Source organism: Lactuca virosa, chromosome 3, assembly GCF_052849685.1.
Source record: "Lactuca virosa cultivar CGN04683 chromosome 3, Lactuca_virosa_CGN04683_v6, whole genome shotgun sequence".
NCBI classification, from domain to species: domain Eukaryota; kingdom Viridiplantae; phylum Streptophyta; class Magnoliopsida; order Asterales; family Asteraceae; genus Lactuca; species Lactuca virosa.
In genome coordinates, this window is record NC_136428.1 from 240,852,213 (window position 1) to 240,875,983 (window position 23,771).

The window sequence follows — 23,771 nt, forward strand, 5'->3', positions numbered from 1 at the left end:
GAGATTCTATTGATCATAACTTTCATTCAATTAAGGGTTTAATTTGTGGATACGGTTAACAATACGGTTTTTGTTTGAACATATATAAGATTGGGGTTCGATTTCATCAAGGTACCATTAGCTTCATATTCATCGGTCTTAATCTTTATCAATGGATTAAGTGCAGATGCAAAGGTGTTATTTGTAATTGGGAAGACTTTTATTCTTACCCATTCACGTTTTAAATATCTCCAATATGCTTGTATGCGTGAATCTAAATAGTTGCTTTCTATTTTGGATGAGTTTCTATAAAATTTGATCGTTTCCAAACAACAATAATAATAATAATAATAATAATAATAATAATAATAATAATAATAATGTAATTACTTTAAAAAGTTTATATTTCATAGAGAACTTGCAATTTAAATGGGCTCATAAAATTGTATGGGCTCTAAAATGGCAGGCCCAGTTAAATTAAAATTGATTTATTGAGTTGTTGGAGAATTAGCTTTTGGCGGCATTTCATTTACAGAACAATGGTTCTCAAAAATTCTCACTCAGAACAGAGATAATGGAAGAATCGAAGGTGATCGAAAACGAAATCGGAGGTCTGATAAACAATTTGCTTCGTTTAGAATTTCAAAGGCGTAGTGACATCGTCGGACTTCATCCCGTCGAATCCGCCTCTCATTCGGTACCCTAAAAATCTCTATAATGTCTGTTTAAACTGATTGATGATTAAAGTCTATTTATGATGAGCAACTGAGTGTGTTTTCCTTTAGGAAATCGTGAGAGAAGAGAATATTCAACGAAGGATCGTTGAGAACACCTATCGCTTCGTTTTTTCATAATAGCAGGAAATTCTTTCCAAGGTGCGTATTGATGTTTTAGTTATGTTTTATTACGTAGTGTTTGATCTGAAATTTCTGCTTTTGATAATCGATGCTTCTGCTACTTGGAGAAACAAATTAGGGCTTTGCTTTTTAGTGGATTTAATTATCGATTTGTTGATAGTTTAGTTTTTCCGTTTGAATGCCTGAAATTATCCCTCTCAGTGTCTTCTTCATCAAAATATCTGTTGTATTTGTGCAAAAATTTTCCGAAAGTCATATTGAAGCTGCTTAAATCCAGATTCCATGAACATTACAGGATTACATGTTGTTGAACTTTTAACCAGTGAATTTGAAGCCTTTTTCTTCTAGCACACATTGGGTTATGAGTTCTTCTAATTTACTAATCACAAAACTTTGGTTTTCAATTTGGAATCTGACCAAATTGAAGATGAACATGCATAGATGAATCAAGTAATAACTGATAGGTAACATGAAAACAATCAAAACACGTGTTACCTATTGACCTATTCATCAACAGAGTAGCTTTCATTGTTACATGTTTCTAAAGAATTCAATCTATCAACATCAATCTGTTGTTCCAAAAATTCTGAAAATCATCATCATGACCAAAATCCATGTACTTTAGGATGATACCATTGCGTGTTCTTCTAGCCTGAATACCAAAACCAAACAAAAACATCACTTCACTTCACCTTACTCAAAAATCTAAAAAATTAAATCAAAATTCAACTCCTACTTACTCGATAGATCCAAGAACAACATCTCCTTTCCCATTTGCAGGTGAAACAACACAAAAAATCACAAAACCACCCAATACAACCATCAAAACACCCAAAACATTCACCAAAATCGCCTCAACACAATAATGTGAAATAATCTTGTGCATTTGAAGAAACGTCATTTTTTCTAAAACACCCGTGATACAAGAAGCTAAAGCAAGGGTATATATGTAAACTTCAAAAAACACATGCCATGTCATCAATGAACCTTTGATTTTCGTTGAGCTACATGGGTACCAAAATGTGGCAAATCCAACACCCCACTACAATCAAATAGTTTTCTAAGATTATATAGTTTCATATTGGATTAAGCTCATAAAAGACCTTATATTTTAAGTTTTTTCCAGATTAAACTTCAACTTTACTTGTTTCCTGAAAAAAAAAAACCTTGTATTTTTTCCTTTTTTCCGAAAAACCCCTCAATTTTGTCTTTTTTTCCGAAAAAACTCCTCGACCTTCCAATTGTTTCCGAAAAAACCCTCAACATTTTAAATTTTTTTCTGAAAAAACCCTCACATTTTACAAGTAATCTCATAAAAGACCTTATATTTTATGTTTTTTTCCTGATTAAACTTCAACTTTATTTATTTCCTGAAAAAAAACCTTGTATTTTTCATTTTTTTTTCTAAAAATACCTCAACTTTGTCTTTTTTACCAAAAAAACCCTCAACTTTTTTAGTTTTTTTTCGAAAAAACTCACATTTTACAAGTAATCTCATAAAAGACCTTATGTTTTATGTTTTTTTCCTGATTAAACTTCAACATTGCTTATTTCCTGAAAAAAAAACCTTGTATTTTTCCATTTTTTCCGAAAAAACCCTCAATTTTGTCTTTTTTTCCAAAAAAACCCCTCAACCTTCCAACTTTTTTCCGAAAAAACCCTCACAATTTACAAGTCTTTTCGAAAAAAATGACTAAAAGGTTCAGATCAATAAAAATAAAAAGGTGCAAAGTCTTTTTCAGGAAAAATAAAATAAAATGTGAGTTTTAATCCGGAAAAAACACAAACTATAAGGTCTTTTATGAGATTAAACCTTTAATATTTGAACTTATTATACACAAAATAGTGGAAAATAAGAACCTGAATTGCAAATAGGAGTAAGGAAGCTAAGCCTAACCATGAGTGTAAACTGTAGAAATTGTCGATTCCTTTATCGTTGTGAAACTTCCAAACAGCCCATAAACCAATTAGACTGAGTATGAATGCTAGGAATTGAAGTAAGAGATGAACTAGTTTTTTAAAAGCTTTTGTTCCTGATATTGTTTTGTATGCTAGCATAGCTGCATTCATGAATCATATGATTCATCCAGAAGTACGAATTAGGATTACCAAATGCTACGGTTGTGCTTGGTATGATGGAATCAGAGATGGAATGGAATGACTCATTCCAATGGAATGAACCATTCCATTCCATCTCTGAGTTGTATTATAACTTTTCATTCCATTTCAATATGGAATGAAAAAAAGATGTTCCATATTGAAATGGAATGAAAAGTTATAATATACCTATTTTTATTTATAAAACTTCTCATGACACATCTTGTTTTAAGAATTTTATGATTTTAATTAATTTATAATTTTATTTTCTAAACATTACTAGAAAGTTTTTACTATTGTTATTATTATTATAATCTTATTTGGGTTTTAATAAGCTTTTAGTATGTTTAATCTTTAGTTTTTGTAAATAATAAGTTCTATAATAATTATAATAGTGTTCTAACTTCTAACTACATATTTTATTTACATATAATATAAAAAATTATCATAATTACTTTTTCTTATTACAATAATCATGTTTGTAATTTGTACAAAATTTAAAAAACCGATGAAAATTATCAAATTTTACACCTACAAATTCATATTAGGAGATAGTTAAAAGTACACTTTACCTTCCCCATTCAACAAAAGAAGACCAGTCACCATCATAACAGGATGAACCTACAAAAAAACACAGCTTTATTTATGTAAATAATTAACTTTAAATAAAATATTAATAATAAACTATAATATAATTAGCATACACACACTTCTCAAATCATAAAAACTAAAACACAAGACAGAATTCAGTTAAGGAAAGAACATATAATAACTCAAGCCCTAATCGTTTTATTTATATAAAAAAGGAAAAGATTATATAAATAGAAAGGGAATTGAAGAATTACATTGAAGAGTAGCGCTTTGTTTTTGGAGAAAAGAGACAATCCTCCTCTGTAGTGAACATTCCATATAAGAACTAGGATCAGTACTAATACGCCTACACTTCTTACGCATAAGAATATTGGGAATTTAACCACCGGAACCACCATCTTCCGGCGAGATTAAGACGATTGGAGGTTGTTAGAGTTAGGGTTAGGGTTGGGGCTCCGGCGGAGATGCGGTTGTTTATCGGAGGTTAATTTGTGGATTGTGGTGTCGGGTGGATGGGTTACGAAATGTGAATTGAGGAAGATAGATCGAAGCTTCATGAGTTACAACTTTCTAATCTAAGATACAAATGAACTTAAGTTTATCAAATAATAATTCTTACATGATTAATAGATTACTAATTAGTTAATTAGTTAACTATATAAAAAAATTTAATTTAATTTCTTTTTATTGATGTTAAATTACAGGATGTGACGATAAAAGATGTTTTACGGTCTAAAGTTAATTTTCCTTTTGTGTATCACCCAAACATCGTCAATAAAATGTGTCATGGCAACCATATAATGCACCCCTTATTAGTAGTTAAATGCACCGCATTTAAGGGCAAGTTTAACAAACTCTTTTTAAACCCACTACCCTTCCGGTTTGCTTCTTTTTTAAATTGTATGGTGCTTTGTTTTTTCAAAAGTTTCCGCTTTTTTTTATGACTAGACAAAATTGCAAAAATTATATGGTTTTGGTCCAAAATTTTTGATGGTGCATCAATAGTCCAAAATTGGATATTTTTATTGGTTTTGGTCCCTATGTACTTACAAAGACGATATTGCCCCTTATTTTTGTTTTTTAAAAATTTTATATTATTTTATTGATTTTAAGTAATTAAAAATCAGAGATGACTCTCTCTCTCTCTCTCTCTCACACACACACACACATACACACGTACCCCCTTGTGATCTCCTACCTTTTACTTAATTCCTAAATCCTAAACCCCCTGCAACCTCTCTCATTCGATTACCGAAAGGAAGCACCACACACTCACATAAATAGACAAAGTGGTTTACAATCAGCCTCGTCTTATCATGGTACACATCTAACAGTGGAGTACTCCTCAACAAATACTTACTCAACAACTATAGATTCAAGTACTCGATCTGAAGCTACTGTTGAAAGAAGCCCCTGAAAATCGTCAGTGTAGAAGACAATGAACAATACTCGATTCCCTCTGGTTTCAGTTTCCCCTTCCTTTATTTATCAACACCTACAAATCATAGGTTACCGGAGGACCTAAGTGAAACATAGATACTACAAGATATTACTGTGATGAGGGGCGGTGAGGTTGTTAAATCGACGTGAAGGTATCTCTCAAGATCTGAAAAATAGCGGAAGCACAACTAGATCATTTCCCTCTTTCTAGGCCGAGTTCTTAATTATTAATTACAATTGGCTTATTCTCGTACCTTCTCCACCTCCTGTGTATATGTGTGATATGTATTGTATGTAGTGGTAGCTGACAATTCGATGGCGGAATTGAACTCACCGGAGAAAGAGCAATGTTAGATCTAAAAATCCTATTTATGTGATGGAGTTCATTTATCGATCCCGAACAACCAGAGAGTGGTGGTATGGAATGGTGGTAGTGGTGTTGATCAATGGTGGTAACTCCGATCGGAATGTGAAATCCGGCTCAGGCAATGTGTCTCCAGCAACTGTTGTGGCGAAGATAGAGGAAGAGATGGTAGAGCCATTTATAGATGCAAATCGGCTAATGAAGGATGTATCAAGCAACTCTGTTTCTTGAAGGATCAACCTAATTTCTTGTTGGGATTCTAGATGGGAAATTGTTATAGGAATTCAAATCTTGTAAATCAACACACAATTGATTGTATTTGTGGACATTATTCTTGAAGATTGGATTTTTCATGGTATTTGGGACATTTTCATCGAAATTCTAGGTGGAGACGGAGGTGGTTGAAGGTGGTGATGGCTGACAGTGGTAGCGGTGAGGGTGGTCGTGAGGTGGGATTTCTTTTTGGTGGAGACGACATGTTTTTGTTTTCTTGAGAGGGAGAGATTAGTAGGAGTGATGACTTAGGTGGGGAACGGTGTGATTTCTTTTTAGTTTTTTAATTAAAAGAATAATAAAATAAATAAAAGGAAATTAAAACAACTATTTTAGGGGCATATTAGTCATTTTAGGTGGGGTATGGACCAAAAGCACAACAAAATGTCAACCATATGGATCAAAACTATACAAGGTATCCAAAATTGGACCCACTAATGCATCACCAAACTTTTTTGGACCAAAACCACATAATTTTGACAACCACGGGGACCATTTTTGCAATTTTGTCTTACAACTAATAACATGCTTATCTAAACTAGATGTACGGTTTACATTCGGGTCGACTTTAAGAATGGTGGAACACTATTTGCACTTGCCATTAATAACATAAATATTGAGAATCAAATTATATTAGTTTTGATTTAATTTTGTAACTTAGTCATTTAGTCCTATTCTTTAGGCTATTATTCTCACGTGAAGAAAGGGGTAAAAAAAATTGATATGTGACCTTAAAGCTCTGATACCATAATAAGGTATGAAGTAGTATGATTGAAGTAATTTCTCTGTATTCATTCAGTGTGATATACATGTGTTTATATACAGAAGTAGAGAGCCCTAACTCCACATAAATAGGAGATTCAAAACACGTGAGAATAATAGCCTAAAGAATAGAACTAAATGACTAAGTTACAAGACTAAATCAAAACTAATATAATTCTATATGATTCTGAATATTTCTGTTATTAGCCATTTTGAACATTGTCAACAACAATTTCATCAAAATATTCCCAACAAGGTGTCTTGTGTTTCGCTTTTCTTTTCCTCTTTGTTTGTTGGTTGGTTGTTGCTTTCACTTTTAAGTGTTTTAGCAAACACTTCATCATCACCAACCTAAACCACATTAAATAAAACCTTGCATTTAACTAAAAGTAACAACTCCACATCCCAATCTTTTCTGGTTCCAAACCCGAACTCGGTTCATAGAATTCCAATTTTTTTTTCATTTCCAATCCAATACCCGTTTTAACTGGTTCATACACAGAAATGCTTACATTATACTGATTATTAGGGGTGTCAATTTATGACACGACACGACAAAAATACACGACACGAAAAGAAATCGGGACGAAATCAAAATTCGAATTCGTGTTCGTGTCATGTTCGTATCAAGTTTAAAAAACACGATGTCGTGTCGTGTCGTTTAAATGAGAATTCCATTGAAGCTTGCACATTTTGTTGTTCAACATTATAATACATTTAAATGATGTTTTTTTAAAAACTACGTATGATATATATATATATATATATATATATATATATATATATATATATATATATATATATACCTTAAAATAACATTCTTAAAGTTTTTTTTTTCATCAAAACTTTTTCAACAATTAAAAACGCGCGCGCGCGTGTGTGTGTGTGTGTGTGTATATATATATATATATATATATATATATATATATATATTATACGTAGTTATTATCATCTCGGAATAGCTAGAATATTTACTATGAACCATAAAAATGTAATATAAGAATATCTAGAATTTTTTATAACATCTTACTTTAATTTTTCTACTTACAGAAACTATGTATTTCTACTTTTACCCATTATATCAACATACTTTCATTTATTTAACATAATACAAAAACAAATTATATTTTATATTTTAGTTAAAGTTACCTCAATAGTGTCATAAATATTGTCTTTCACATTGGATGACCCCTCGCTATCTCTCGTTATTTGTGTCATAACAACTTTTCCACATCCAAACCTACCATCTTCAATTTCAAAAGACTGTCTGTTACTTAAATCCTCTGTTGACCACATTGTTATTGTTGGAATTTTTGACTTTATGATTAAACGTTGACATTCAAGACCGTCACAGTAAAGTACCTGCATGATATTAGTTTGTAAATTATATTAGATATTAATAAATAAAAAATAATTAAAACAATTAAACAAAAAGCATACCATCAATAACAACATTGGCCCATTATAATATCATTTCTTTTTTATCTTGATGTCACAAAGATCTTGTACTCTTCAAACAATAATTTAAGTACACACACCAATTAATGCATGAGATGTCTTTAACTCCAACCACTATTCTAATATGATCTATGTTGCACGTCCCATAAGAATGTGATTCAACAAACGTATTCACAAACAAAGAAATAAAATTTAGCTTGAAGATATCATCATCTCGTTTGGATTTTAGAATGACTTCTTTGAACCCAGTGGCATTCATGGTTTCTTTTGTAAACTGGCTTTGCCATATAACATACGTTTCATTCTCATTGTCAATAAAATGAAAGTCAAACAAGCTTCGTCCTCCATTTGGTAGACCAACACTTTATGAATCTTTTTTTTTATCAAGCACAATTCTGTTCTTTTGATGTTCTTTTGATGATTATAATGTTGAACAACAAAATGTACAAGCTTCAATGGTAGTCTCTTGATGCTCAACTCCAAAAGGGATCCAAAACCCATCTTCTTTACCCATTTCTTTTGAGACAAACTTAAACTTCTTATAACTTCAAGCATAGCTTCGGGATTCATTCGAGAATTGATTGAAGGCAGATCTTTTAATATATCTTTCGTTGTTTTTTGTTTCTTTTTCTCGATGTTCTCATTTGTACTCTTCATCTTCCTTTTTTTATTTGTTTCATCTTCAAAAAGCACCTTTTGTTTCTCTATTATTCAATGAATTTTCAGAATAAATAATATTAGCAAAAAGATAGATAATAACATCATAAAAATAGAATACAAGATTAACATTTCAGAATATTCTATTAGAATAACATCTATATGAATATGTCTACTATGTTTCAGAAGCCAATGAATGTTGAGACATCCATATAAATTAGAAGCAAACACCAAACTGCCATAAATGACAACCAACTTTGACAACTTCAGAAAAGGCAACAACATTCTATAATTAATGGCAGAAGTCAAAGTCAAACACCAAGCTATAATTATTTTATTGACAACAAACTTTGTGAAACCAACTAAAAGGATTAGAAAATATCAAATTCTAACAAAGTATGAACTTTTAATTTTAGTCAACATAAGATTTCCAATTAAAAAAACTATGTAAAATGTTTCAGTTAACTTTAATTGTAAATGCAGAATCAATAATAACAAATATGAGTTTTACCTATATCTGGCATTCTTGCTATTAGAATAACATTAATACACAAGATATTATAGTACAAAAACAATAATTGATTATATACCTTTTTTTTTCTTTGGCTTTTGCTGTTATATCGATTGATTCATCAATAAGATTCAATGATTTTCTTCTTTCAATTAGTCGTTCGCCTATTGAAGTTTTTTCATGAGTTTTACCCATATCTAGCCTTCTTACTGTTGATTGTCATCATTTTTATTTTTGCTTTTGTCATTCTTGTTATAATATTAGTTGTATGAAAATAATTAATGTTAATATAAACAACTGCATAATATTAGAATTATAAACTATAAAGCTATATTATAAACTCTAAAGAAATATAAACTTCTAGATTGTGAAAGGCTGCATACGATATTAAAGAAACATATATAAAAATTAGAGAAATGAAAAGGGAAGACAAAAATCATATTTTAAAACAGGGTAATGATCAATGATTAGCCAAATAAAAAGAAAATTTTGCACCAGTCACCTTCATATTCATAATAACACCATATCTTAAAACAGGGTGATTATCAATACTTCCCCCAAAGGAAGTCTTGGTTGAAAAGGCATGTGTTACAATCCTTCATTTTCAATATTTTAGTTAATTTCAGTTTGCCTCTTGATTTTCTTACTTGAAGCTAAAATCTTTGAAAGTCTTTTTTATGTAAACAAAGGATTTTAATAGATGAAATCCATCAAACTCTCCATTTTCATCTTCTTGAAGGAGAAGATAACAATGATTATGAACAGTTAGAATGTACATTCCTCCACATATTCCTTTATTTTGTTTTCTATACAAAGAACATGTGGTAAGTATGATGGAATACATAGATTTTTGTATCATATTGTAAACATCCTGATGAATTTAGTTTCCCCTCTATTTATGAAATAAACTTTTGTATAAGATTGTAAACAATCCAAAAGTATTTTCTTCGGTCTTTAGTTGATCATCATTTTTCTTTCATATGTTATTTGTTCTGTTTAGAAAAATAAAAAATGAATCTTTGGATTTGGGAATCCTTTCCCGATAGATCAATCTAGATTACTAGACTAAAAGAAGGATTCATCATATTCTAACTCATCAGAATACTTTGATTAGAATTTCAAAATTATTTTCTAACTAATCTAAGAAATTTATCCAAGTAGAATATATGATGATAGTTAACATAGTTGTTGAAATACCTGCAATTTCTTGAGAAGGTTTGGTAATAATGTTGTTTTGAGGATCTGATGGTGATGGTTTTCTGTTGGCGATAGAGACACAAGGTTTTTTATTTTTTTTTTATTTTTTTATTTTTTTGTCTATGTGAGAAATGGAGAAGATCAGAGGAGAGAACAGAAGAAAAGGGTTTTGATGAACTGCGATGGAAGAATTGGGGAGGTGTGTAGTTGTTATCACCGGTGATCTTGCGTCGTTTTTTGGGGTTTTGAAGAACCAATTTTTAAGTTGAATAGTAATATGATCGGATATATCATATCGAGGATGAGATGATCGGGTCGCATCCGATCCGTTTCTCTTGGATGATGTCTACTAATTATCCTTATTTTTCTACTCTAGTCCTCTAACTATAAACAATGTTATTCTAATAGAATATTCTAAAGTGTTAGTCTCATTTGTTTCTGTTAGAATAATGTGTTATGTATTAATGTTATTCTAATAGAATATTCTAAGTGGTTTTATTTTAGAATTAAAATAATATGTAATTTTGTTTTAGAATATTTGTAATTAAGTAATTTTATTTTAGAATTAAAATAAGTAAAAAATATATGTAAATTTCTAACGCGTACAGAAGTTGATTTAATTTAATTATTTTTAATGTTCTATTTTTTCATCACTTGATATTAAACTTGTTATGATTTGCTTTTTAAATTAATTACTTTTTTAATTAAAAAAAGTCAAAAATATAATTTTCTCATTAAAAAAATAATTAATTTATAAAGAAAATCATAATAAGTTTAATAGCAAGTGATAAAAAATAGAATATTAAAAATAATTAAATTAAATCAAATCAACTTCTGTACACACGTTAGAAATATACATGTATTTTTGACTTATTTTAATTCTAAAATAAAAGACAAAATTGTAAGAATGGTCCATATGGTTAGGTCGAAATTGCCACTTTGGGCCAAAAATGTTTGGACTAGCATTCATGGTCTAAAGGTTTTCATTTTCTTGCCACTTTGGTCCAATTTACTTTAAACTTTTCTGTTATGACGATTTTGCCATTTGTTTTTCCTTTTCCAGTTTTATTTATTTAGTTAAGTTCTTTAATATTTAAAAGAAAAAAATAAAAAAAATACATCTCTCTTTCTCTCTCTCTCTCTCTCTCTCTCTCTCAATTTTGGGAATTGAAACTCTTTTCGTCATTATCAAATCCACACAACCAAGTTCATGATCTTTTACACACATCTCCACATATAAAGAGATCTGCAACAAATTGACTTGGTTTTGAAAATGATACAAAATCGATTCATTGCAGAAACCCAGAAAGAAAAAAACTGAACCTAGAAAACAAAATATTAAACTGTTCTTAAACTGGGTTTACATACCCTTTTCATCTTCTTTGAATGTGATCCCGATTTTCTTTCGGAGTAACACTAAACCACCACCATCACTGTCGGCATACATGTTGAACCAGATCTCGACTTGTTTCTTTGCATATTATTCACTATTTAGTGTGAGTGTATGTCTTTTAATTTTTCAGTGTGTGTATTTAACCCAGATCTTAAAGCTTCGATTATGGAGCAGATTCTATAGGTACCACCTCTGATACCGGTAATGGTTATGAATCAGCAGTAGGGGCAAGATCAGTTTTTTACTTAGCTTCTTCCAATGACTTTGGCTCAACTTTCACATTCTCAGATGGAAGATGGAAGAGGAGATGGTGGCGCCAGCGGCGAAGCAATATCATCAACAAATTAAACTTTCAATCCGATCTCGCCCTGAATCCGGTTAAAGAAGTTTTTCTTCTTTAACGGATTATAAATCAAAGTCTCCTCCCCTTTCTTCACAAATTGCTTCGAATTAAAGCAACATCAGTTTCCGACATAACTTCTTCTAATCGCTGTCACTGTCGATTTGAAATCCTTCGCCGTCAATGCTATGAAGATCCATTTTGAAACCCTCGATGCTATGAAGATCCACCGCCGTTCTTTGACAGATCCGGGAGATAAGAGAAAGATATAGAGAAAGAGAGCGACTGGGTTTTCTGATGATGTTGCCATGTTTGATGGTTGTGGATTGTGGTGGTTAGAGGTGGTGGTGATGGCAGAGACTGGTGGCCGACGTTGGTGGAGGTGGTGGTAGAAAGTATTCTTTGTTGTTTATGAATTTGCTTGTTTTAAATTTTGGAGTCTAAAAAATGTTTAAAGAATTTAAATAAATAAATAAAACTGAAAAAAGGAAAAACCAAGGGCAAAATCGTCATAACAGAAAAGTTTAAAGTAAATTGGACCAAAATGGCAAAAAACTGAAAACCTTTGGACCATGAGTACTAGTCCAAACCTTTTTGGCATAAAGTGACAATTTCGTCCTAACCACAGGGACCATTCTTACAATTTTGTCAAAATAAAATTACTTAATTACAAATATTCTAAAACAAAATTACATATTATTTTAATTTTAAAATAAAATCACTTTTAACATAATACTAAATCTAATAGAATACTAAATCTAGTTTCATTTATTCTTTTTACTAAAATATTCTAAAACAAAATTACATATTATATTCTAGTTAGATAATAATACGTTTTATTTTCATATATTTAAATGAAACCAAAATAATTAACTTAAAACAAATTAGAATAAGCATAATACCATATTAACAATATGTGTTTTTATTTGTCAACATTATTTTATAAGAATAATAAACATATATAGATTTTAATCATTTATCATTTTATCAAACAATTATTTAATCAAAAAATTAGGCATCATGAAACATAAATTGTAAATCCTATATATCATTTACCATTAAGCAGTAAATATTTTATCAATATACCAACTGGTTACAAAATACCAAAATATCAATGGTTTAAGCATATCATCAAACATAAGTATTTTTAAAAAAACTCAACAGAAAATAAATTGTCTGCATGTAATAAGCCAATATAAGAAGTTTTCAAACTTCCTTCATTTCCAGCTTGTCTCTTTCTTCAATTCCTTCTTTCACCAACATACACCTAGTTTTCTTATCAAGTTTTGAAAATTTCAATGCTTCTGCAACATTTAATTTTTTCTGCTTGTTAATTTGATGGTTTGCAAGCTTAGCAACATAAAATGTACGCAACTTTTCAAACTTCTTAGATTTCCTAACACTTTCTTCTCCCAGTTCCACATCCCACTTTTCTTCTTTCTCACCCATGTACTTTTCCATGTGAAGATTGAAAAGTTGCGTACATTTTATGTTGCTAAGCTTGCAAACCATCAAATTAACAAGCATAAAAATTGAATGTTGCAGAAGTATTGAAATTTTCAAAACTTGATAAGAAAACTATGTGTATGTTGGTGAAAAAAGGAAGTGAAGCAAGAGACAAAAAGGAATTTCTTATATTGGTTTATTACATGCAGACAATTTATTTTCTGTTGAGTTTTTTTTTAAAACTACTTATGTTTGATGATATGCTTAAACCATTGATATTTTGGTATTTTGTAACCGATTGGTATCTTGATAAAATATTTACTGATTAATGGTAAGTGATATATAGGATTTACAATTTATGTTTGATGATGCCTAATTATTTGATTAAATAATTGTTTGGTAAAATGATAAATGATTAAAATCTATATATGTTTATTATTCTTATGCAATAATGTTGACAAATAAAAACACATATTGTTAATATGGTATTAAACTTATTCTTATTTGTTTTAAGTTAATTATTTGGATTATTCTCGTTTCATTTAAATACTTGATAATAAAACGTATTATTATCTAACTAGAATATAATATGCAATTTTGTTTTAGAATATTATAGTAAAAAGAATAAATGAAATTAGATTTAGTATTCTGTTACAATAATAAAGAATACATGACATTAGATTTAGTATTTTGTTATAAGTAATTTAATTTTAGAATTAAATTAATACGTAATTTTGTTTTAGAATATTTGTAATTAAGTAATTTTATTGTCAAAAATATATGTAAGTTTCTAACGTGTACAAAAGTTGATTTGATTTAATTTAATTATTTTTATTATTCTATTTTTTTCATCACTTGATATTAAACTTATTATGATTCGCTTTTTAAATTAATTATTCTTTTAAAATTAAAAAAAAGTCAAAAATATAATTTTCTCATTATAAACTATAGAGAACAAAAAATGCAATTAAGTAATTCTATTTTAGAACTTAAAAAGTAATTGGCAAAAACATATTCTAGAAAATTAATAATAAAATTATTGTGTACATGTATATAATTCTGTACGGACAAAACTAAAATTAAGCCATTTGCTTTTAGAAATAAAAACTATACAGACTAAAATTAAGTCACTTTTCTTAGACAACCCTACTAAAATGATTAGAAAATATTAGATTCTAACAAAGTATGAACTTTTAAGATTAGTCGACACAAGATTTCCAATTAAAAAAAAACTATGTAAAATGTTTCAGTTAACTCTAATTGTTCATGCAAAGTCAATAATAACAAATAACATTACTTTAGAAAATTAATAATAAAATTATTGTGTACATGTATATAATTCTGTACGGACAAAACTAAAATTAAGCCATTTGCTTTTAGAAATAAAAACTATACAGACTAAAATTAAGTCACTTTTCTTAGACAACCCTACTAAAATGATTAGAAAATATTAGATTCTAACAAAGTATGAACTTTTAAGATTAGTCGACACAAGATTTCCAATTAAAAAAAAACTATGTAAAATGTTTCAGTTAACTCTAATTGTTCATGCAAAGTCAATAATAACAAATAACATTACTTTAGAATATTCTATTAGAATAACATTAATACATAACAAATTATTCTAATAGAAACAAATGAGACTAACACTTTAAAATATTTTATTAGACTAACATTGTTTATAGTTAGATGACTAAAGTAGAAAAATAAGGATAATTAGTGGACATCATCCAAGAGAAACGAGTCGGATGCGACCCGATCATCTCATCCTCGATATCATATATCCGATCATATTACTCTTCAACTTAAAAACCAGTTCTTCAAAACCCCAAAAAACGACGCAATATCTTCGATGATAACAACTACACGCCTCCCCAATTCTTCCATCGCAATTCATCAAAACCCTTTTCTTCCGTTCTCTCCTCTGATCTTCTCCATTTCTCATATAGAAAAAAAAACTCTTGGATATCGACATCAAAAGAACCCTTGTGTCTCTATCACCAAGAAAAAACCCTCTTTAAAGCTTGTGGTTTCAGTCAAAATGACTACACCATCAGATCCTCAAAACGACATTATTACCAAACCTTTTCAAGGAATTCCAGGTATTTCGACAACTATGTTAACTATCATCATATATTCTACTTGGATAAAGTTCTTAGATTAGTTAGAATATAATTTTGAAATTTTAATCAGAGTATTCTGATGAGTTAGAATATGATGAATCCTTTTTTTAGTCTGGTAATCTGGATTTGATCTATTGGGAAAGGATTCCTAAATCCAAAGATGCATTTTTCATTTTTCTAAACAGAACAAATAACATATGAAGGAAAAATGATGATCAACTGAAGACTGAAGAAAATACTTTTGGATTGTTTACAATCTTATACAAAAGTCTATTTTATAAATAGAGGGGAAACTAAAATCATCAGGATGTTTACAATATGATACAAAAATATATGTATTCCATCATACTTACCACATGTTCTTTGTATAGAAAACAAAATAAAAGAAAATATAGAGGAATGTACATTCTAACTCTTCATAATCATTGTTATCTTTTCCTTCAAGTAGAGGAAAATGGAGAGTTTGATGGATTTCGTCTATTAAATTCCTTTTGTTTACATAAAAAGACTTCCGAAGATTTTAGCTTTAAGTAAGAAGATCAAGAGGCAAACTGAAATTAACCAAAATATTGAAAAGAAAGAATTGTAACACTTGCCTTTTCAACCAAGACTTCCTTTGGGGGAAGTCTCGATCATTACCCTGTTTTAAGGTATGATTTTATTATGAATATTAAGGTGATTGGTGCAAAATTTCCTTTTTATTTGGCTTATCATTGATCATTACCTTGTTTTAAGATATGATTTTTTTCTTCCCTTTTCATTTCTCTAATTTTTATATATGTTTCTTTAATATCATATGCAACCTTTCACATTCTAGAACTTTATATTTCTTTAGAGTTTATAATATAACTTTATAGTTTATAATTCTAATATTATGCAGTTGTTTGTATTAACATTAATTATTTTCATGTCGTTAAATATTATAACAAGAATGACAAAAGCAAAAATAAAAATGATGACAGTGGGTAGAAGTAATGAAGTTGAAACTTCAATAGGCAAACAGTTGGTTCAAAAAAGAAAATCATCGAAGTATATCGATGAAATGAATCAGCAACTACAACATCAAAAGAAAAAGAAAAAAAGGTACAACATCAATTATTTTTTCTATAAGAATAAATGATATATTGTGTATTCTATGTATTCTAATAAAATATTAATCTCATTTGTTTATGTTATTCTATGTATTACAATAAAATATTCTATATTCTATTAATGTTTTTTTTTATATTCTATTAATGGTATTCTAATAGAATATTTTTAAATATTAATCTGATTTGTTTCCTTATTCTAATAGAATACTTTAAATGCTATTCTAGATATTTGGATACGATAAATCATTTATTACTTCCTAATTTGATTCTGAAAATGACAATCAACAGTAAGAAGGCCAGATATGGGTAAAACTCATAAAAAAACTTCAATAGACAAACGAATAATTGAAAACAGAAAATCAATGAATCTTATTGAGGTAAAACTCATAAAAAACTTCTGCTAGAAACGGGAGGTAAACCGAACATCGTGGTCTGAGACAATAGAGACCGACACCCCATGGCGAGCAACGATCTCGCAGATATACACGTCGGCCAGCTTCTCGGCTTATGAACTCTCCTGTATCGCTAAAAAGTGGGCGCTTTTGGTCAATCGATCCACGATGACCCATATAGCTCTGAAGCCCTTCGCTGTCCTCGGCATCTTGGTGATAAAATCCATCGTGATCTGTTCCCACTTCCACATGGGAACCTCTAGAGGCTGCAGCTTGCCATGCGGCCTCTGGTGCAAGGCCTTGACGATCCTGCAGGTCAGGCACCTCTCCACGTACCAAGCGATTTCTCGTTTCATGTACGACCACCAGTAACTCAAACGCAAATCCCGGTACATCTTGGTGGCCCTCGGGTGAATAAAGAAGCGAGACTTATGAGCCTCCTCCAATATAGTCTGTCTGACCCCACCAGACATCAGAACCCATACCCGACCGCAACGGGTCAACAATCCCCTACTATCCTGCACAAACCGAGTGTTCTCACCCCTAATCCTCTCAAGCTTCCAAATCTCCTGTCGCATACCCTCAGCCTGAGCTTCCCTGATCAAGCTCACAAGTGGAAAATCCACTGATATCCTCATACACGTCACTGGAGTAGAAGATCCAGCTTACTTGCGGCTCTGAGCATCCGCAGCCACGTTCGCTTTACCAGGATGGTAAAGGATCTCGCAGTCATAATCCTTGACCACGTCAAGCCACCTGCGCTGCCTCATGTTCAGGTTCGGCTGATCCATGATGTGTCTCAGGCTCTTGTGGTCAGTGTATATGGTACAACGTACCCCATAGAGGTAATGTCTCCAAATCTTGAGAGCGAATACCACCGCTCCCAACTCCAGATCATGAGTAGGGTATCTCGTCTTGTGCGGCTTCAGCTGCCGCGACGCGTAGGCTATCACCCGTCCTCTCTGCATGAGGATCGTTCCCAATCCTGTGATGGATGCATCACAGAACACTACAAAATCCTCAACTCCCTCAGAGAGAGTCAAGAATGGAGCCTCGCATAGTCGTTGTCTGAGGGTCTCAAACACCCTCTGCTGCTTGGGGCCCCATCGGAAATCCACCCCCTTCCTCGTCAGACGAGTGAGGGGTACTGCAATCTTGGAGAAATCTTGTATGAATCTCCGGTAGTACCCTGCCAATCCCAAGAAGCTCTGATATCCGAGGGAGATTTTGGAACCTCCCACTGCATAACCGCCTCGATTTTGGCCGGATCGACCAAAATCTCCTCCTGGTTAACGAGATGTCCAAGAAACTGAACATCTCGTAACCAAAACTCGTACTTCGAGAACTTGGCATAAAGCCGTTCTCGCCTCAGAACTCCCAATAACTCCTGTAGATGCTCTTCATGCTGCTCTCGGGTCTTGGAGTACACCAAGATATCGTCTATGAACACGATGACCGAGCGATCGAGCATCGGTCTGCAGACCCGATTCATAAGGTCCATAAATACTGCTGGCGCGTTGGTGAGCCCAAACGGCATCACCACGAACTCGTAATGTCCATAACGAGTCCGAAACGTGGTTTTCTCCACGTCCTCCTCCCTAACCCTGACCTGATGGTATCCCGACCTCAGATCTATCTTGCAGAACCAAGATGCTCCCTGCAACTGATGAAAAAGGTCATCTATCCTCGAGAGTGGATAACGGTTCTTCACCGTCAACTTGTTCAACTCCCGGTAGTCAATGCACATACGGTGTGAACCATCCTTCTTCCTGACGAAGAGAATCGACGCTCCCCACGGAGAACTGCTCGGACGAATGAACTTATAGCCCAACAGTTCCTGCAGCTGTGATGACAGCTCATGCATATCTGGTGGTGCCAACCGGTATGGCGCCTTCGCGATAGGGGCCTTGCCTCGCACAAGGTCGATCCTGAACTCGACTTGCCTCTCCGGAGGCACTCCTGGTAACTCCTCCGGAAACACGTCAACAAACTCCCTGACTACTGGAACCTCTGAAACCGAGGTCTGATCCCTGACCCGCGTATCCACCACATACGCTAGATAACCCGCACACCTGTGTTGAATGTACTGCCGAGCCCTGGCAGCCGAGCCGAACCCTGATCCCAATCTGGTGCCCTCGCCGTAGACAATCAGTTCTCCCCCACTCTCGGTTCGAACTACCACCCGCTGACCCTCGCAGTCAATCATGGCACCAAAGCGACTAAGCCAGTCCATACCCACAATCACACATTCGTCCCCCATGGGAATCAGAATCAGGTCTATTGGGAAAGATACCCCGAAGATCTCCAATACACAACCCCGATAGACTGAAGAAGCGGAAATCCCGTGTTCGTTGGCGATAGAGACTCGCAACGGACACTCTAGCTCTCCTACTGGCAAACCGAACTCCCTAATAAATGTTTGAGAGACAAACAACCGACTCACCCCCGAGTCAAATAATACCAAAGCAGGTAAGGAGTTTACTAAAAATGTACCCAATCACTGGTACAAACATATAAGCATAAAACGAGTATAATCAGTAAGATAAGGGATAGAAACATACCAGCAACCACGTCTGGTGCTGCTCTGGCCTCCTTTGCTGTAAGCTGGAAGGCGCGTCCCTGAGCCCTCGGGGGCGCTGCTCTACCCTGACCCCCGTCAGTAATCCTCAGTGTAGCCGGTGCTGGAGCCTGCGTCGGTTTGGCAGCGAGCTGTGGACAGTTGATCTTCACGTGACCAACCTGATGACAGCGGTAACATATCCTCATATCCTGAACCGGGGCTGTCTGGCGACAATCCCGCGCAAAGTGCCCCTCCTTGCCGCATTTGCGGCAAGCGCTACCCGATCTACAAACCCCCAAGTGACCCATCCCGCACTTGCCACAAGTGCGGCCCTGCTGCCCTCCTGACCTGGAATCAGCGGTCTTAGACCACTTTGGCCCCAGCTGTGACTGTGTCGAGGCCTGCTGCTGCTCCCTTAACTGCAGCTCAATCTCCAACTCACGCCGCCTAGCGGCCTCCTGTAAATCCAGAAGCGTATCACAACGCTGGGTCGCCACAAACTGACGGATGTCAGTCTTGAGCATGCTCAGATAACGTGTCATCTGAGCCTGCTCAGAAGCAAACTCCGGGCAGAACATCGCCCTCTCCGTGAACATACGGGTGATCTCTGTGACCGTCTCACCATCCTGTATCAAATCCAGAAACTCCTGAGCTATCCGTTCCCGCTCGACTCGTGGAATGTAGCGAGCGCGGAACATATCCCTGAACTGCTCCCAAGTAACCGCAGCTCTTTGATCATCAGAATACGTTCCAGTCATCAACCTCCACCAGTCCTTTGCCCCAGACCTCAGCAGGTTCAGGGCACATTTGACATTCTGGTCAGTGGGACATTAACACGTGAAGAAACACCCCTCCACGTCAGTAAGCCACCTCATGGCTTTGATGGGGCCCTAAGTCCCATCAAAAGTATGGGGCTTCGTGTTGTCGAAGTCCCGATACTGAAAAGCCCGACTGGCTCCCCCCTGTCGCCGTTACAGCTGTTGCGTTAGCCACCTCAGTGAGGTATGCAGCCGCCTCAGTGAGGGCTTCTAGCCCAGCGGTACCGGGTGTTGCCCTCCCTCCTAGAGGTTGAGGGTTCAAGTCTCATTTGAGACATAGGTGGTATTAGGAGTAGTTTGGGAGTAGTTTAGATTTTCCGTTCTAAAAAAAAACTGAGCCCGGAACATTGCAGCCACCTCATCATGCAGGATCTCCCGGATCCTGGTGTCCATCTCGTCTGGCCCTATATGGTCGATAGTCTCGGGCACTGTTGGTGCCTCTTCTCTGCCACCGCCTGATCCTGACCCGGATCCAGTCACAAATCATCGAGTAACCACCATGCTGAAAATATACCAGGGATATAACAGATATTCCATATAAAAATCCGGGAACCAACTCCCAACAAAACCCTAGGGGTTGTGACTTCCTTGCTACGCGTATGGGTCATGTGCTTTCAGTAGTACGGGCCCATACTACCTTCCACACCTACCCATATTTGTCTCAAGTATCATCACAACGCCCTAAAACTATACGTGAGCATGGCATGCGCTCAATCCTCACTCCTAGAGGAAGGCTAAATATCTCATAACTGGCGGACTAATCCCAAACAACCCATACCTGAAACTTCCACCAACTCTGCAGCACTAGTGTATGCTAACCATACATAACGCTGGACCCTATAGACTTTTGAATACTTGATCCTACCCTAAGCCCTTCATCAGACAAGAACTTGAAATAAGGTCAAACCAAACATTCTCGGGCTATAAGATCTTAATTATGTACAACCGTGATGCATACACTAAGCAATTACAGTAATGATGTGTTAGAACAAAGTTCAATTAGGATCGTTAGATTCTATGCAGGCAAACAATTAAGAACGTAGTTATGAACACGAGAATGGCTTTGAATGTGTCGTATGATTAAAACTTCAACACCTCAGAAGAGCTCGATTAAGAACTTCGACTGTAGAGGTATTTTAGGGTTACAAAACTATGAACGTAATAATCAACTCATCTAATGCATACATGCATGCATATTTATAGTATAACCCTACTAGATAATCACGGATGGACATGCCCAATCCGGATACAAAACATAAAGCCCATGACGCAACACAATTAAACTCAACAATCCCCCCCTTTGCGTCAATGGAACCGAAAGCTCACTTCGGTTGAGCTGCAGAAGACTTCTTTATTGTTTTGAACACCTTCGGAATGATAGCCAGCAAATGATGACGGAACGTTATGTACCACCGAAGCATGTCCGTGAAGTTCTTTTTGTCTGCTTCTGAGTTCTGCTTGCACCGATGAATAATGTTGATGATGTGCTCCAAGCAGTCAGTTGAAAATAAATGTTTATCAACAAGAGCGAATAAAAATCTGTGAGCTTCGCCTTTTGTAAACATCACAGTAAGATGTGTTGAATCTATTTGCCCCATCTTCATCTTATTCACATCTCATGGTTTCGGTGTTGACTTGATGGACGGTTTCTTATTCATCACTTTTGCTATCTCTTGATCCATAGCTGCAACCTCATGGATGTAAGAAGCTAACATCCTCTTCAAGTGCTCCAATATCGGCTCATATTCCCTCGGATTTGTGAACAGAATATTAAACAAAAGAATCTAGTCATGAGGATTTAGATTTTGAAGATCTTCTAGGGAGATAATCGACACCGAGTTTGCAGATCCTCGTGTGATTTTGAAATTGACATTTACAAATTTCCCAGCAGACGTAGGTTTCAGCACCTTGACAGTGATTATCTTCTGTGCGCTCCATGTCAAGTACTGAGGTTGCCCATACTTCAGATAGAAATCTTTGGATGAGGAAAAGGAACCTCAACAGTCGAATCAAAGCAGTGAAACGTGTATGCCTTTCGAGTTATCGGCATGTCGAACTGCGAGTCCTTAGAATTGTCACAGTCAAACGAAGTAACAGGTTCCAACCAATAAACACTTGGAAACTCTATAGCTTGATTGATAAGTGCCTCTTTTGTCCATAAGGGAAACAAGGCCTTCTTGCAGTTCAAGGCTTCTTCTTCTTCCTTGTTTCTCCTTTCCCTCTCCTCTGCGTCCCTTGCAACCTTCAAGGTTTCATCAAGCTCTTTATCCCTCTTCTTTCGCTTAAGAGCCTCAGCAATAGTTTCCCCGGATTCGTCATCGCTATCATCATCAATCTCCTTTCGCTTTGCTTGTGAACCAGAACCTGAAGCTACATTATCCTTCAGTTCGGTTGTAACTACGACCTTCGGTTGAGCAGAATCAGTTTCAGATTTAACCTTCGGTTGATGAGCATCCTCTCCCCCTTGTTTTGGAGCAATAAATCTCTCCGAAACACCCCTCATCTCGTGTAACAATGCAAGGGCAGGAAGAAGTTTGGTAGTGAGATGATTCCGAATGGTCAAAGTGAGGATAGGATCATGAGCACCAAGAATGTTGGTGAGCATATTCAGCACATCCCCTGCACAGCTGCGAAAAACAGCTCTCTCTGTCTTCAACAAACCAATTTCTTTATCAGCTTGAGCTAGCTGAACCTTCTGAACTTCGATCGTGGATGCTTGTCGAGCAAGTTCTTCCTTCAAAGCACGTTCTTTGCCAAATCAGCGTGAAGAGATTCAAGGCGAGAATTCACCGAACTGATAAGTGAAGAGTTCTCGGCTTGGATAGAGGAACGCACAGCCTCAAACTTTGTTTGCTCTTCTTGAAGAGACTTGGAGAAAGAATCCACAGAAGCATTCACCTTTGCTGCATTCGTATCAGCATGCCCTTTAAGTGACTCAAGAAAGATCTGAGTACTATGAACAATTTCATTAATATCAGTGGTGGCCTTTTGGCAAGAGGAGGTAGACTCATTAACAGCTTTGGTGGATTTTTCAATTGACTCCGTATATTGTTCAAGAGCAGTGTCCAAAAAGGATTTAAGCACAACACCACTATAGGACTTGCTGTCTTCAATCAATTTATCCAATTTCTCATGAATGCTCTGCAAGTGTTGGCTGGTGATAGGAGCATCATCATCCTCATCAGTAGGAAGCCGATAGGGACTGAAGTATGTAGAATCATACTCATCATTAGCACCACCGAGAGTGGCACCGGAATCGGTTGAATGGGAGGGTGAAAGAGGTTTAGTGATGACTGGAGGTTCGGTTTCAGTAGTTGCCCCCGTATCAGATACGTTGACTCCTACTGTCGGTTCAGGAATAGTAGTGGTGGTGGATTGGAAAATTATAGGAGGTGGTAAGGGAGTGGTGGAAACAGGAATGG

General features: G+C 34.6%; 1 protein-coding gene and 1 long non-coding RNA gene across 2 annotated transcripts in view; one reads left to right on the plus strand and one right to left on the minus strand.

The window, feature by feature from the left end:
- The first annotated feature begins 508 nt into the window (after window positions 1-508).
- LOC145167073 (uncharacterized) overlaps window positions 509-23,771 on the plus strand; it is a 41,519-nt gene continuing 18,256 nt past the window's right edge. Inside the window, exons 1-2 of the long non-coding RNA XR_013740887.1 lie at window positions 509-676; window positions 765-854. This is a non-coding gene — a long non-coding RNA (uncharacterized LOC145167073). The remainder of the gene's footprint in view (window positions 677-764; window positions 855-23,771) is intronic.
- On the minus strand, window positions 1,279-4,125 carry LOC145167072 (transmembrane ascorbate ferrireductase 2-like). The gene is made up of 5 exons (XM_079086154.1): window positions 3,779-4,125; window positions 3,506-3,554; window positions 2,697-2,896; window positions 1,577-1,878; window positions 1,279-1,488 (listed from the first exon to the last, which is right to left on the minus strand). The coding sequence occupies exons 1-5, from the start codon at window positions 3,920-3,922 to the stop codon at window positions 1,458-1,460; spliced, it is 726 nt and encodes a 241-aa protein (XP_078942280.1). The 5' UTR covers window positions 3,923-4,125; the 3' UTR covers window positions 1,279-1,457.

Coding starts and splice junctions, on each gene's coding strand:
- LOC145167072 (XM_079086154.1), bottom strand. CDS start 3,922: ATGGTGGTTCCGGTGGTTAAATTCCCAATATTCTTATGCGTAAGAAGT. Junction 2,897..3,505: donor TCTTTTGTTGAATGGGGAAG/GTAAAGTGTACT, acceptor TCATGAATGCAG/CTATGCTAGCATACAAAACA. Junction 1,879..2,696: donor TACTCCTATTTGCAATTCAG/GTTCTTATTTTC, acceptor ATTTGATTGTAG/TGGGGTGTTGGATTTGCCAC.